We start from the raw sequence: 16,027 nt of genomic DNA, 5'->3' as shown, positions 1-16,027 counted from the left end.
CTGTCTCAGGATCACTAAATTTCTGATGAATACCATCACCCTTCCCAAAGCTCACCAAAGGTACAATAAATACATACAAATGTAGCTGCTTTATACCTACCAACAGATTATCTCCTGAAATTCTAGATTATGGGCATGCTTTCCTTCTAGACTCACTTTTAAATGGACATGAAACAGATTTTATTATAATGACTTAAGATTCACTTTAATATTTTACTCTGATTCGTATTGTATATTGTTTCAGAATCTTCCCTTGTTTCCTCATCTTGGGCAAATAATTCTTAGTAGAATACTTCAGCTCTCTTTTTGTATTTTAATTTTAACTCGTATTTAAGAAAAAAATTTGACCTGACTATATACGGAGGAAGGAAATTTTTGGCTAATAAATTAATTATAAAATGTTTATTAGTCTCAGGGCTGATTTTGTCTTTCTGCTCTTACTTTTGTTTCATAAAATTTTAAAAAGTACAGGAAAACAGCAAAACATATTGCACAAATATTGCATGTGGATGAATTAGATGACAGCACCACACCAGAATGAATAACCTACACCATTTTTTGATAATGCTTCAAAATGTCTATTTATCAGCTGGTGAACGCATAGTTAACTTAGTAAGTTACAGGGCACTAACCAATACACGAACCATAGAATTGTGTGGTTGATAAAACATTCATATAAGATAGCTCATGGCATAGCATAAAATTTTGGTTATTAAATGAGGAAAAGACACTGAATATATAGTACAATAATTGTTATGCAATCTATAAGTACATGTACACACAACACACAAAGGAAAATAGGAAAAATTATAATGTTAACAAAATGTTAATGACAGTTTTGTATTGTTTTCATTTACTTTTTTGAATTTTGTTATCTTCTGATTCTTTTCCAATTAACATGGTTTACTTCTATGATACTATCACACTTTTAAATATTAAGAAATTTAATTGTGAAAAATGTATTATTCCATTTTGATGGTGTCAGTCATTGAGTAACTATTTTTTTCTGGAAATGGCTTCTTCACCACCCCCATAAAATATTGAGAACGTCACAAGAGAAGACCAATTCATAATTTCCTCCATTTGTGTGGCTTCTAAGGTAAAAGGGAAGTCTTTGCACAAAACCTAACATGGCTCTCTTTAGTCCCTGAACTTTTGTCCTTGGAAACATGCCAAACAATCTTCCTTGGCAAATGGTCCCCAGGGCCTAGCAAAAGGTGCATTATCATCAGCCTCTGGTATGCGAGGTCCTCTGGAACTATCAGAGTGAGAGGGAAAGAATAGTCTCCTTATGGTCACAGTGGCTGCCGGTCTTCCTCGATACATAGCTTCTTGGTCATCTTTCCGTTAGACCAGAACCTAAACAAAATGTCTAGATTGGTTTATTTTTAACTTAGAATAAAACAGAATGAATGCACAAAAATGTAAAAACAAAGTATCTCAAGGAAAACAAATATTATTAAAAAATCACCTCCTTAAAGAGTTTTCATATTTTATTTATAACAAAAATTTGAAGTTGACAAATTTCCAGACTGATAATATAAGAAGAAAATTTTTTCATGAATGTTGACTCACACACAGTAAGTATTATTTTCAAAATTGGAAGATTTTGTTTCACATTTTACTTCAGATGAAATAAAATGGGGACTTTATCAGAATAACATACCAATACATACGCATATCATTTACTCTTTACCCTAAGTAATGTCAGGGTTTGTGAAACAAATTTGGAGTTGTTAGAATCAGAGTCTACAAGCAAAGTATGTATTTTGAAAATATAATTTTTGGTAGAAATTAGATTTTGATTAGTTAAGTCAGGAAAACATCACCTCTTTTGTAAATTAATACTTATATATTGTCTATAATTTTAATGTAGCTGACTAAAATCCCCAAGGGTGAAATTTATTGAAAATTATTATTAAATAATATTGGAAACAAAAGGGCCGTAAATGATATAATAAAACTGTTTCATTTTTTATTACACGTCTAGCTGTTTTCTCTATAAGTACATGTACACACAACGCACAAAGGAAAATAGGAAAAGTTATAATGTTTTCTGAAATTATTTATAAACAAGAGTGTAGTATTATAAGCTTTCTCTCTGAAGTTAAGATATCTTTGTAGAATCAGTGTCAACAGTAAATTGATCCAACAACGTTGAATAAGTTACTCCAACCTTCCATACTCTTTTTTCCCTCACCTAAACTATGTGGATAATAGTAGTATCTATGGTATAATATTTTCAGGTGGATTAAATATATCAGTAAAGGAAGCCATTCAGAACAAAGTCAGGTTCATTCTAATTATGCAATATGCTATATTTTATTATAACATATGCAAATGTTAATTTGTATATATATCTATATTGGCAATACAATTAGTTTTATTATAATATATGCAAATGTTAATTTGTACATATATCTATATTGGCAATAAAATTAGTTTCTTGAGTCATATTCTATAAATTTGTTAGCAACTTATAGAAGGCTAAACTAATTATTAAATGCTAGGTCATTCGTATTAACAAATTTTTTTTGATTGTTTACTTTTTTTGAGTCGCAGTCTGGCACAGTTGCTGGGGCTGGAATGCAATAGTACGATCCCGGCTCACTGCAACCTCCGCCTCCCGTGTTCAAGCGATTCTTCTGTCTCAGCTTCTCCAGTAGCTGGGATTACAGGCGCCCCTTCTACCTATCAGCTTTGATTTCTCAGCAGTTTAGAGCAGGCGAACATGATGGGTAGATGGAATAACACAAATGTACCTGACTTCATCCTTATGGGACTGTCAGATTCTGAAGAGATCCAGATGGCCCTCTTTATGCTGTTTTTCCTGATATACGTAATTACTATGCTGGGGAATGTGGGGATGATATTGATAATCCGCCTGGACCTCCAACTTCACACTCCCATGTATTTTTTCCTCATTCACCTATCATTTATTGACCTCAGTTACTCAACTGTCATCACACCTAAAACCTTAGCAAACTTACTGACTTCCAACTCTATTTCCTTCACGGGCTGCTTTGCCCAGATGTTCTTTTTTGTCTTCTTGGGTACTGCTGAATGTTATCTTCTCTCCTCAATGGCCTATGATCGCTATGTAGCTATCTGCAGTCCTCTACACTACCCAGTTATTATGTCCAAAAGTCTCTGCCTCGCTCTCCTCACTGGGCCCTATATGATTGGCTTTATGGACTCCTTTGTCAACGTGGTTTGCATGAGCAGATTGCATTTCTGCGACTCAAACATAATTCATCACTTTTTCTGTGACACGTCCCCAATTTTAGCTCTGTCCTGCACTGACACATACAACACCGAAATCCTGATATTCATTATCGCTGGTTCCACCCTGATGGTGTCCCTTTTCACAATATCTGCGTCCTATGTGTGCATTCTCTCTACTATCTTGAAAATTAATTCCACTTCAGGAAAGCAGAAAGCTTTCTCTACTTGCACCTCTCATCTCTTGGGAGTCACCATCTTTTATGGCACTATGATTTTTACTTATTTAAAACCAAGAAAGTCTTATTCCTTGGGAAGGGATCAAGTGGCTTCTGTGTTTTATACTATTGTGATTCCCATGCTGAATCCACTCATTTATAGTCTTAGAAACAAAGAAGTGAAAAATGCTCTCATTAGAGTCATGCAGAGAAGACAGGACTCCAGGTAGTTAAAACAGCAGAAATGGAACATTTAATCTCATCTTTTCTTTCATTCCTATTTGGGTATTTTCTTGGCATCTCTATAAAAACAATTAAATCCTTTAATTTGTTTGCATTGCTGTTGTGCTACTCTTTGCTTGACTAAACATGATTTAAAACATTTTAAGGCATGTGTTTTCAGAAATCCAAATGGTAATTAGAATCATAATATGTGTGTCGTGTTTTCTGTCTACATATATATTTTTGAAGCAACTGATGTGGAAAATAAGAAAATATGGTTGTCACTTAAAATTATATTATTCAAATTCTTCTGTATACTTCAATTGTAGATAAATTTATTATAGAAAGAACTATTTGGGACACAATGATAATAGTTTTAGATGTCATTCCATTTATTATATGAGGAAGAATTATAGTGGAGTGTGTAGGAGTACTTATTTTGGAATAAAATTTTCCAAGTGTTAGATTATAAATATGCTACACTTTCAGCTGTATAGTCATTAATTTGTTACCTAAAGCTTAAGCCTCCTTTCCCTAAGTGCACAAGATAAATAATAACTCCAAATCTGATCAGAGGGTAGTTGTAGAGTATTTAAGGCAACGATAATTAATGCTTCCCATTATCATTAGAAAACTTACATTACTGCACAATGCCTTTTTTCAAGCATGTAAACTTGTGTTTTACAAATTACTTTTGGTTAATTTAATTGACAGAACTAAAAAGAAAAAAAAATCAGCAGCACACAGTTTTGGATTTCAGAAGTAAAATATTTCAGTAGAATTATGTCATAGAAAAATAGCATATATTAATATAACGTTAGAGAAAATTTGAAAAATACCGTAAAATATTGAAAAAATGGAAATCCTCTACAAATACTGAGTTTTGTCTGCTCTTCCTGTGGAGTCACCATTCTTTTGTTTATTTACTTCTCTAATAAACTTGTTTTGTTTCAGAAAAACAAATATTGAATTTTGTGCATGTTCTGCTAGATCAATAGTTTCAAATATGTGCACGTATATAACACATATAAACAAAATTTCTATCACTTTCCACGTACTATTTTCAGCTTTCTGTATTCATTTACAAGTTTAACATTGGATAATCTCTTTGTCATTGCCAACTGTAATATAAAGTTTTCTTGATGCATGGGCACCATCAAGACTCATTTCACAATGTTTTGGACTTGAAATATAAATTCATCAAGTTAAAAATACACATGCAGTGATATGTCCTTTGCATGCTAAACATGTGAAAACTGGATTTCTGTGTCAGATTGCTTCTTTATTAAAATCCTGTGTGCCTTTAAAACTCATTGCCTTTCTCCTGATTTCTACAGGTTTGTTTCAGTTTTAAAAATAACTCTTTGAATTAAATGCTTTATTCATTGATTTTACATTTCTTAGTACAGAAAAGATGTAAAGCAAAGAATTGACAATGAATTCAGATGTTGTGACATCCTGTCAATTTTAGTCAGGTAGTGTGCTTAAATGTCTTTTATTTTTAAATATTTTCCTTACATAGTCTGGAATCACAGTTTTGTTTTTCTCTGCTATTTATAGGACCCTTTAGAAGCTACTTTTTATTTTCCAAGTATTTGTCTTTTTTGTTTAAACTTTTGTAACAGTTACTAGTTTTCATTCAAGCAAAACTTTTTTTATATATTGAAATTTGTTTTGTTTGTACAATTATATTTGATTTTTTCTAAGTGCATTGTGAGTGTTTAAAATAGACTGTAACCTCTATTTTAGGAATTAACATTTTAATAAAATTTCACTAATTCAAACTGTCAACTAGCAAATTCAAATCTTTTAATACATATTATTTCCTTTCTTAATTTATTTCATAATTTTGCTTCTCAAGTATTAATGCCACATAAAGTAATTATGATTTAATTTTTGCTTTGATATTCATGTTTTCAGGAATACATATCTATAGGTATGTATAGGTATAGATAACACATATCTGTTTTCCTTTGATTAGAAATAAGTATTTAATCGACATTTATTATTTAATAATATGTTTCTGGCTCATTCTCATCTTATAAATGCATAAGTTCATGTATTTACAAGCTCTTTCCATTTTTCTATTTATTTTTATGAGCTATGGTTTTATCTTGGTTTCATTTATGTCTACTTCTATGATTTAGAAAATGGATCCTGTCAATTTGGGTTACAAAGATGGTCAACCGAATCTACCACTTCGTGGTCAACACATGCAGAGAAATTGCTTACATTCTAATTTAATGAGGACCACCCTATCATCTTCATAATACAGGCTAAAACATATTCACATAATGTTACTAAAAAGTATACAATAATCTATGCACAACATGAAAGATTTAGACTGTTCACATTTGGCCTACACTTTCCCTATTATATTGGTATAAAGTATATTTTATGTAAGATATTGTCTAATTGAAGACATAGTTGTCTGGTTCATAGTGTCATGCCAAAATGCCATATAATATAAATATGAAAAAAACCCTGTAATTCAGCATAGCAAGATCTGAACAGCTATTTTTTTACTTCCAAATAATTATGGCTATAGGAAAATAGTAATAATATATTTTTCTGAGCACTTTCCATGGTCAGGCAATATTCAAAGGCTTTATATAAATCAAACTAACATAATGTATCATTATAATTTAACTGTCAGGTCAGCACTAGCAGTATGCAAAGTTTAACCTCATATTAATGGAAAACCACCCTTTACTTCTTCAAGCAAAGACTTAAGAGTTATCGTGGAATTTTCTTCTTATTGAACACACTTTAGTTCCATTCCATCAGCATATTAAGGTGATTCTAAATATAGACTATATTTGGTGTCTACTTTAACACGTTTTTGCTGCCATCCTGGCCAATATAACTATATTTTCCATTTCACAATTATTGCTGCAATATTGTAGCATGCACCTATTTTTTTCTTATTCCTCTTGAGTCTGATCTCAATGTAGGAGCCAGAATTATACTGTTAAACAGTAGGTTGGATCATAATTTTTCTTCACAAACCCTATGCAATATTTTATCACACTAAGAGTAAAAGCCAAGAGCTTTACAAATGCTCATTGGTTAAAAATGATGTCCTCAGTTCTTAAATCTATGAATTCCTTTCTTATTATCCATCAGTCACGCTCACTTTGTTTCTACTCCATGACCTCTCAGGTCTTCTCTGCAAACAATAGTACAAATACTGCCTGAAATTTTTCCATTTTCTTTTTGCTGAAACTTTTTTTCCCCAAAGATAATTGCATGATTTTTTTCTTATCCTTTTCTTGACAAGAAAATTCCTCACTACCCTATTAAAACTGGTAGCTGTTCACATCCTCTTTCAAACATTCTTTTTTTTTTCATAGCAGTTATTCCCACCTGATGTTCTGAATATTTTTCTTGTGCCTTTTATTTTGTATCAGTTTTCCCCTATTATCATGTAAGCTCTAAGAGCAAAGGACTTTCCCCCAGCACCTAGAACAGTACCTTAATAAATGTATTTGAAGACTGAATTTTAAAGACCATGAAACCGGAACACAGAGAGATTCAATAATTTCTCCAACTTTTTAAAAAATACAATGGTTTACTACTATAATCACACTGAAAAAATAGAATTTGATATTTTTTAAAGACATTAACAAAATAACAGAGGTTATTAAAAGGTATATGCTGCTGATATACATTCTCTAGGGCTGCTGATAGAGGATAGTGTGATCTTGGCAGTACTAGCTCAATCTCAAATATATAGGTACAGTCCGATTTACAGAAAAATAACTCAATAAAGAAAGAACAGTTTATCAGATGGGAAGATGTTGGTGAGAAAATTTGTATTTAATCAGAATACAGGATTTTCTGATCTAAAAAATAAAAAATAAAAAAGATTCAGAAACACAGAGACCCAACTACAACAAAGTATTCCTAAATATAATCTGCAGAGTTTTCTCTGTTTTATCCTATTACTCTTGACCTGACTAGACTTTGTGGGAGCTGTTTTTCACAAGGCAATCCTAGGACACAGGTTCTTTTATGTTATTGCTCTGTTTTCTCCTTGATGTTGTCCTCTTCTATGTTATTGAAGAGAGTTAATCTAGTACGTTGTCCACATTCCAGTGAGAGGAAAAGGTGAGATTTTTTGACACTAGGAAGGTAATCTGAAGCTCACTGTTCATAGGGATGGTTTTTATGAATGTATTCAATTTATTAAGTAGGCATAGGACTACCCTGGTTAACCATTTCTTCTGATGTAAGCCTCTTTAGAGAATTGTACTTTTCATTTAATAGTTTTCATTTAAGTACTTTTCATTTAAGTTTATAGCAAAATGTTGTTTGTAATATTCTTTTCTTTTCGTATTTGTGGGGACCATAATAAAATGCCTTATTTCATTCCGGATATTGGTAATATTTATCCTCTCTCTTCTTGGTGGTGACCCTGCATTATGAAACGCATGGTTTATATATTATAGTTGAAATAAAATAATCTACAAGATATCTTTTCACATAAGACCCTTTGGGTAGTGTCAAGTCAGATCTTCTCTTCCATTCATTTTGCTATTTTTTGTCATAAATTTTACTGTTATGTATGGTTTAAACTCAGAAGACATCAGCATAGTTTTGCTAGATTTTTTTTTAAAGGAATTAAAACGTCCAATATTTGTTGTTTTTTATTTTCAGTTATACATTTTAGTGTTATTTATTTGTGTGAAGCCATGTTTTCTTAGTTATTACACACCCTTTGCCTGGAAAATAGTTGGAGCACAAGTCGCCTGATTATCAATTATTTCAGCATGAGTGTGCACTGAGCATGTGTGTAGGTATCTGTGTATGTGTATTTATTTTCCTGAAAATAGGCTTCATTTAGTTTCATTTTTTGTATGTATCCTTCCTGGGATCCTCTGACCTTCTTTGACCAATGGTTTGATGGATTTCTTACTTTTACAAAATTATTCACTATAGTTCTCAAGCTTCTGTTCTGTTCTTCTCCATTTTCTCCATTCTTCTGCTTCCCCGCCCCCACCCCCGGCTCGGTGGCCCAGGCTGGAGTGCAGTGGCGCGATCTCAGCTCACCACAAGCTCCCCCTCCTGGGTTCATGCCATTCTCCGGCCTCAGCCTCCCGAGTAGCTGGGACTACAGGCACCCGCCACCGCTTCACATTGCCATAGAGTTCTTGCATACTTTTGCTGCAACTTTTTTTCTTTAACTTTCTTTCTCTTTAATTAATTACTATTTGTGAGCTTCAAGTTCACAAATTGTTTCCTCATCCTTAAAGACTCCACTGATGAGCTGGTTGAATGAATGCTTCGTCTCCAATACTGTGAGTGTGTGTTTGGAGAGTTGGGTGGGTGATCTTACTTCACTGGACACTTCCTGTAGTCACTATCTGATGAAATTTCTGTCATATTTATTCATGTTCCTTACTCTCTTCACTATAACGTTCATTCTCATAGTTGCAAATGCTCTTTAGTCAACACCCATCTGGAGCACCTGTATTTGAAAAATTGACGTTATTAGTAAATCTCATAAGCATTTGGTAGGGGCCTGCAGAGAAAACTAATAGTAAATGTAAATCCTTTCAATCTCGAACTTTCTGATTTTCTCAACAGTACACACTTGGATTTAAGTTTTGTTTTGTTTTGCTTTTAACTTAGCTGATTTATTCCTACATGCCTACATGGTGGCCTCATCTTTCTCTCATCCTTTGCCAAAAGTGAAACAATTCATGTGTCCTATTTGCAGCGCAGCCTTAGTTCCAAGATAGACTAACAAAAATTATGATTTCATAGATTAACTGAAGTGTTTTAAATAGGTTGGGAGGAAGGTTCTTTGTAGTTTTCCACACTCTATGTGGAAAGAGAAGCTCTATATACCCTTTGAATACTACACATTGCATTGGTATGACTTCAAATATTGCTCTTCTGCGTAAATCCAGACTTACCACTGCAATATCTCATTCTGCATCTTGAATGGGATCTCATAATCTATCCAGATATAATTCATCACATCCACTCTTCTCTTAAATTTTTAAATTCTTTGCTCTTTTTTTCTCCTTTCTTTTCTTTCTTTTTTTGTCTTTATCTTTTTGATCACTGACTGCCAAAACCCGTAAACTCTTCATATCCCAATGAATGGAATAAATTAGCAAGTTTAGTAGAAACCACTTCACCAATATTTTTAAGTGCATTCTTTTTCTCTTATTTCTGTCATTGGCTGTAGGAAAACTGTTAATGTTTCCTAAAGTATTGTTAGAAGCAAAAAAATTAAGTTGGTAAGTTAAAAAAGATCAGTCAATTCTTTCAATCCATATATAACAAGCAAAAAGGAACTCTGTAGTTAAGTAAGTTAGGTTTGAATCTCACATCACTCTTAAGAACCATGCGGCATCGAGCAAATTAAGGTTTGTGTGCATTGTTTCTTCATGTGTAATAGAAGGTAACACTGCAACCACTTGGAGTTGCTATGAGGATTACATGAGTTAATAACGGTAACATTTATATGAGTGTTCAATGCCTAATAAAGCTGCATATAAGTGTTATTACTATTGTAAGGGAGGAAACTTTCCTCAACTCTCCTAGAGTTCCTAGCTAGGTCTGAAAATAAAATTGACAAAGATAAACAGGAGAGAGCATACAAATTTATTTAATGCAATTTTTATGTGACATGGGAGCCTGCTGAAATGAGGATCCAAGGGTCCAGGGAAACTGTCTAGTTTTATGCATAGGTTCAATGAAGAATGGCCAACTATGTAGAAGTGGGATTAGGATAAAAGGATATAATCCGATGGCAAAAGATTGTGGGAGGAGAGTAACCTAGCAAACCTGGTGTTCAGATTCTATTTGGACTTTTGGTGTTCTGTAATTCTCATTATAAAACTTTGGTGTAACATTCCTTTTCCTTAGGTATAGGACAGGACCCTTCTGGAATGTGGGTCTATGACCTACTTTGGGACAACATAAATCAGAGAATTTCTTTACAATGAGCTTCTACACAGAAAATCAGGGGAAGATCGCAGTAATATTTTTAGGGCTTGCTTGCTTGCTTGCTTGCTTTGGAGAAGGAAATTCTATTTTCTATGACACATCTTGGGGAAGAGAAACTCTAGTTTCTAAGGCTTGCCTTGGGAGAAAAGGGAAAGCAAAAGAAAGGAAGGTAGGAGAAAGTTCTGAAGCCCTTTAAGTCTCATTTGATTCAAAGCACTGAGCATGCCAACATACCATACTTTAAAATATGGTGCTCTGAGCCCCAACATTTCCCCCATCTGCAACTTTGTTGAAAGTTTCAAAAATTCAGAGCTGAGCTAGTGTCTGTGAAGAGGAGAATCAGGTTAGAATATGCATAGTAAAATATCTGCAAAGGGACAAAAGATATAAATTATAATGATAATAAACAAACAGAAAAGAACAAATGTAAGCACATTGAGCAATCTATGTTGTACAGAAAATCTCATGTACAACAAATCCCCATGACACAAGTTTACCTATGTAACAAACCTGCACATGTACTCCTGAACTTAAGATAAAATATTTTTAAATAAAAAGAAAGCCTTTAAAACAGCAACAACAACAAAGAAATCATGAAAAAAAAAATTGAGAAACCTGTAGCCACACTAACCAAGAAAAAATTATATACCTAGAAAATCCTATAGTCTTGGCCCAAAAGCTACGACAGCTGACAAACAACTTCAGAAGTTTCAGGACACAAAAATATTGTGCAAAACTCACTAGCATTCCTATCTACCAAACAGCCAAGCTGAAAGCCAAATTAGGAACACAATCCCGTTCACAATTGCCACAGAAAGAGTAAAATATCTAGCAACAGAGCTAACTAGGAAGGTGAAAGAGTTTTATAATGAGAATTACAAAACCCTGCTCAAAGAAATCAAAGATGACACAAACAAATAGAAAAATATTTCATGCTCATGAATAGAAAAAATCAATATCCTTGATATGGCCACACTGCCCAAATCAATTTGCAGATTCCATGGTATTCCTGTCAAACTACCAGTGACTTTCTTCACAGGACTAGAAAAAACTATTATAAAATTCATATGAAACCAAAAAAAGATCCCAAATAGCCAAGGTAATGATAACAAAAAAAAGGAACAAAGCTAGAGGCATTACATTCCCCAACTTCCCACTACACTGCAGGGATACAGTAACCAAAACAGCATGGTACTGGTACAAAAACAGGCACATAAACCAATGGAACAGAATAGAGAACCCCGAAATAAGGCAACAAACTTGCAATTATCTGATCTTTGACAAAGCTGACAAAAACAAACAATGGGAAGAGAACTCAGTATTCAATAAATGGTGCTGGGATAACTGGCGAGCCATATGCAGAGGATGGAAACCAGACCCCTTTCTTGCACTCTATGCAAAATTTAACTCGAGATGGATTAAAGACTTCACTGTAAACCCCAAACTATAAAAACCCTAGAAGACAGAATAGGCAATATTATTCTGGACATAGGAATGGGCAAAAATTTCATGATGAAGACACCAAAAGCAACCAAAACAAAAGCAAAAATTGACAAGGTATCTAATTAAACTAAAGAGCTTCTGCACAGCAAAAGGAATTCTCAGCAGAGTAAACAGACAACCTACAGAATGGGAGAAAAATTTTGCATTCAATGCCACTGACAAAGGTCTAATATCCAGCATCTAAAAAGAGCTTAAACAAATTTACAAGAAAAAAAAAACTCCTTTAAAAACTGGACAAAGGACTTAAACAGACATTTTTCAAAAGAAGACATACATGTGGCCAATAAGCATATGAATAAAACCTCAATATCACTGATCATTGGAGGTATGCAAATCAAAACGACACTGAGATGCCATCTCACCCCAGTGAGAATGGCTATTATTATTTTTTAACATTTAAGTTCAGGGCTATATGTGCAGGTTTGCTACATAGGTAAACTTGTGTCCTGAGGGTTTGTCATACTGATTATTTTAACACCCAGGTAATTAAGCCTAGTATCCATTAGTTATTTTTTCCTGATGCTCTCCCTCCTCCCATCTCTAAATTAAAGTGTCCCACTCCTACTGCACATAAGGTAATGACTATTTTTGGCAGGCAGAAAATTCATCATGACATGGATTTCAATAAATATTTATCTGGCACTTCTGGAAAGTGGGGACAGTTCTTTAGGAAAATTAAGACATCTATGTGGATAAATATAAAAATATTTCCAAATCCTTTGGGGTAGGCAGGATATGAAGCAAAAAGGTGGGAAGCAAGATACACACTTTGGTGTATAAACTTTTGGATTTTTGTTCTCTTTCTGTGAAGAATGGCGTGGGTATTTTGATAGGAATTGCTTTTAATCTGTAGATTGTGTAGGACTGTATGAACATCTTTATGATAATTGATTATTTCAATCCATGAACATGGAATATCTTTAGATTTTCTTGTATCCTTTTCAATTTCTTTCATAATGTTTTCTAGTTTACATTGTAGAGATATTTTACTTCTTTGGTTAAGTTTATTGCTAATTTTATTCCTGTATGTTTAAGAGCTTTGTGGTTGGTCTCTATAGTCATAAGTAGGTCACAAAGAACGTGCTAGTCTCTAGTGATCATCAGAAGATACTAGGCTTTAAGGGAGTTTTCTAAGTTTGATTATGTTGGTTTCCGATTCTTTCCTACTCTCTATGGCCCAAGTCACAATATAGAAATTCTACACAAGCTTCTTCTGTCATAGTTCTTGTCACTGTAATATGACAGTCGTGCATTATTTCTTTCTGACTGAACATGGTCCTTAATAGATATTTATGCAATGAATACATAGAGGCTATAGCACAGGACACATTATACCAAAGTGTCTTCATTTGCTCCACCTCTCTTTTCCACCTCCTACTTTTTGTTTTCCATCTCACTCCATTCTTATTGGCATTTTATCTTTTCATCCTTGATATCATCTTTGGTCACATCTTCTCACATCACATCATTTGGAGGGAAACAACATCTCTTTGACTTACCAGTGTAAGAGTTCACTCTTTCCTAGCTCGACATTCTCATTTCCTTTAATAAATAATATTTTTATAAGCCTCCTTTTTAATTTGCAATATCAACAGTGGTGGATAAACACTCATATATATATATGGTAAATTTATAGTGAATCATTTAGTTACTATAAACATTGCATTTAAAAAATATGGGACACTTTAAAAAAAAAAAAGCTGGGTAATAAATGAAAGTAATAGAGAACACCCAAGTGTGGAGATCCACAGAAGAGAGGACATGTAAAACAGATAGGATTGAATATTTTTACGAAGAAACCTCTGAAGATTAACATACCCAGAAATCTCCTTCCAAATGAAGTTGTACTCATAGCACCATTAGCTTGCATAACACAAAATTTATTAAAAATGAAAAAAAAATACCTGAAGTGACTTTATCATTATGCACCGAGTGTTTTAATATTTTTCCCTACTTTAGGGTCAAAATAAAGTTACCTATTTTCTGGAACACTCTTCACAATACCAGACTCGTATAGATGCCCAAGCATTTCTGGCAAATTAATTTCTAAGAAGGATAATTCTTCTTCACATTAGAAATTCCCAGATTATTACATGCATACACATAAATAGTACTCCATTCATTTATTATCACACTAGGTAAACCAATTATTTTTCAATTGATAAATTTTCATTGCATTATAATATTTAGACTTGAAAATTTAAATAAAAACCTGACATCAATATATAATAGATCTGGTAAAATTCATCATATTTCATTTGTCATATTTGGCTACAAACAATTTTATGGTCTTCTAGCCTTTCTTCCTAAATCTAAAAATCGTCATTTGAGGACCTTCTTAATGGTTTATGAAAACTGACTTTGGTGGAACAAATTTTGTTATTAAACATGTGGTTACATTATTCCATTGTTCAATAGAAGGCCTAACTAGAAAATGATATTCAGTGGAATCCAAAGATAATTTTTATAAAAACAAAATTATGATGGAAATGTAATACACAGTAAAAATGGGAATGAATTTGGGACTGTGGAAAAGTGATTATATTACCTCAGACATCTCATCTTATGCAAACAAGATAGCTTTTTCCTGCATTTTCATTCTTTCACCAAGTGGAAGAAAGATTGGTATAAAAAGTAGACTGAATATCTCAACACCAAGGCAAATTTAAAAATACCCAATCATTACTTTTCCAGTTACTTGAGTCTAATTTTGTCCTGTAGAGTTGTATTGTATTTCCTTTTTAATATCACAATGATTTATATCTTATTCATAATTATTCATATATCATAATTATTCATAATTATTCATGACTGAAGATTTAGTTTCTTTGGTTTAGTCCTGAAGGAACTCTTCAACACTGGAACCAACTTACAAGTAAATTGAACACACACATAGAATGTCAACATAGTCTTCCATATGTATCTTCCAGTCTAGTTCTTTATTTGTAAGGATATATTCCTAAGTTTCAATGCCAGAATCCCCATTGGCACTTATAATATGAATTTTCTGACCTTTGCTTTATGATTTTTATTTGACAAGTCTGGGATATAGTCCGATTACTCCTATATATTATAAGTTGTACAATAGGTTCAAGTGTACACTTACTGATCAAAAACTATCAGAAAAAAGAACAAAAATTAAAAACATATTTCTAATGATCTAAGAAACTCCCATGAACAAGTTTTTTATTATTTTATTTTTTTATTTTTCTTTTTTTTGAGACGGAGTCTCGCTCTGTCGCCCAGGCTGGAGCGCAGTGGCCGGATCTCAGCTCACTGCAAGCTCCGCCTCCCGGGTTTACGCCATTCTCCTGCCTCAGCCTCCCCAGCAGCTGGGACTACAGGCGCCCGTCACCTGGCCCGGCTAGTTTTTTGTATTTTTTAGTAGAGACGGGGTTGCACCGTGTTAGCCAGGATGGTCTCGATCTCCTGACCTCGTAATCCGCCCGTCTCGGCTTCCCAAAGACAAGGTTTTTTTAAAGTTTATTAATATACCCAAATAGAACATTTGTTTTCCATATTAAGGAAGAATGATATTTAGAGGAAGGAGAAAAGGAAATTTTTATAAAATATGTTTACAAAGCAAACCCAGTATTATAAAAGCATATTCAATGATAGTAGTCTGTGCATTTTATTTAAAAATTGTAGAAAATATATTAATTGGAATAAAATATTTTCAATTATATCATGGTGAGGATTGAAAATATGTATTAATTGGTAGTATGTCTATATTGTTTCTTCAAACAATATTTAAAAAGAGTTAAAGAGCTTTATTTTAAATATTATTGTCAATTCAAGTTTGCTAACTTTGTTGTAAAAAGGATTTTAGTCATCTGTATTCACAGTTTTTCAAGATGCAGGGATCCACGCTACCCAACCATACCCGGAAAAAAAAAAAA

General features: G+C 33.2%; 1 protein-coding gene across 1 annotated transcript; it reads left to right on the top strand.

Moving 5' to 3' along the window:
* The first annotated feature begins 1,274 nt into the window (after positions 1-1,274).
* LOC105466418 (olfactory receptor 8H3) lies at positions 1,275-5,341 on the top strand. The gene is made up of 2 exons (XM_071073935.1): positions 1,275-1,580; positions 2,557-5,341. The coding sequence occupies exon 2, from the start codon at positions 2,732-2,734 to the stop codon at positions 3,668-3,670; it is 939 nt and encodes a 312-aa protein (XP_070930036.1). The 5' UTR covers positions 1,275-1,580; positions 2,557-2,731; the 3' UTR covers positions 3,671-5,341.
* The last annotated feature ends 10,686 nt before the right edge of the window (positions 5,342-16,027 follow it).

Source organism: Macaca nemestrina, chromosome 12 (assembly GCF_043159975.1).
Source record: "Macaca nemestrina isolate mMacNem1 chromosome 12, mMacNem.hap1, whole genome shotgun sequence".
In the NCBI taxonomy this organism is placed as follows: domain Eukaryota; kingdom Metazoa; phylum Chordata; class Mammalia; order Primates; family Cercopithecidae; genus Macaca; species Macaca nemestrina.
This window is presented reverse-complemented; position numbering and strand designations above follow the sequence as displayed.

Bases quoted from the DNA above. Each gene is read 5' to 3' on its own strand.
- LOC105466418 (XM_071073935.1), top strand. From the start codon at position 2,732: ATGATGGGTAGATGGAATAACACAAATGTACCTGACTTCATCCTTATG.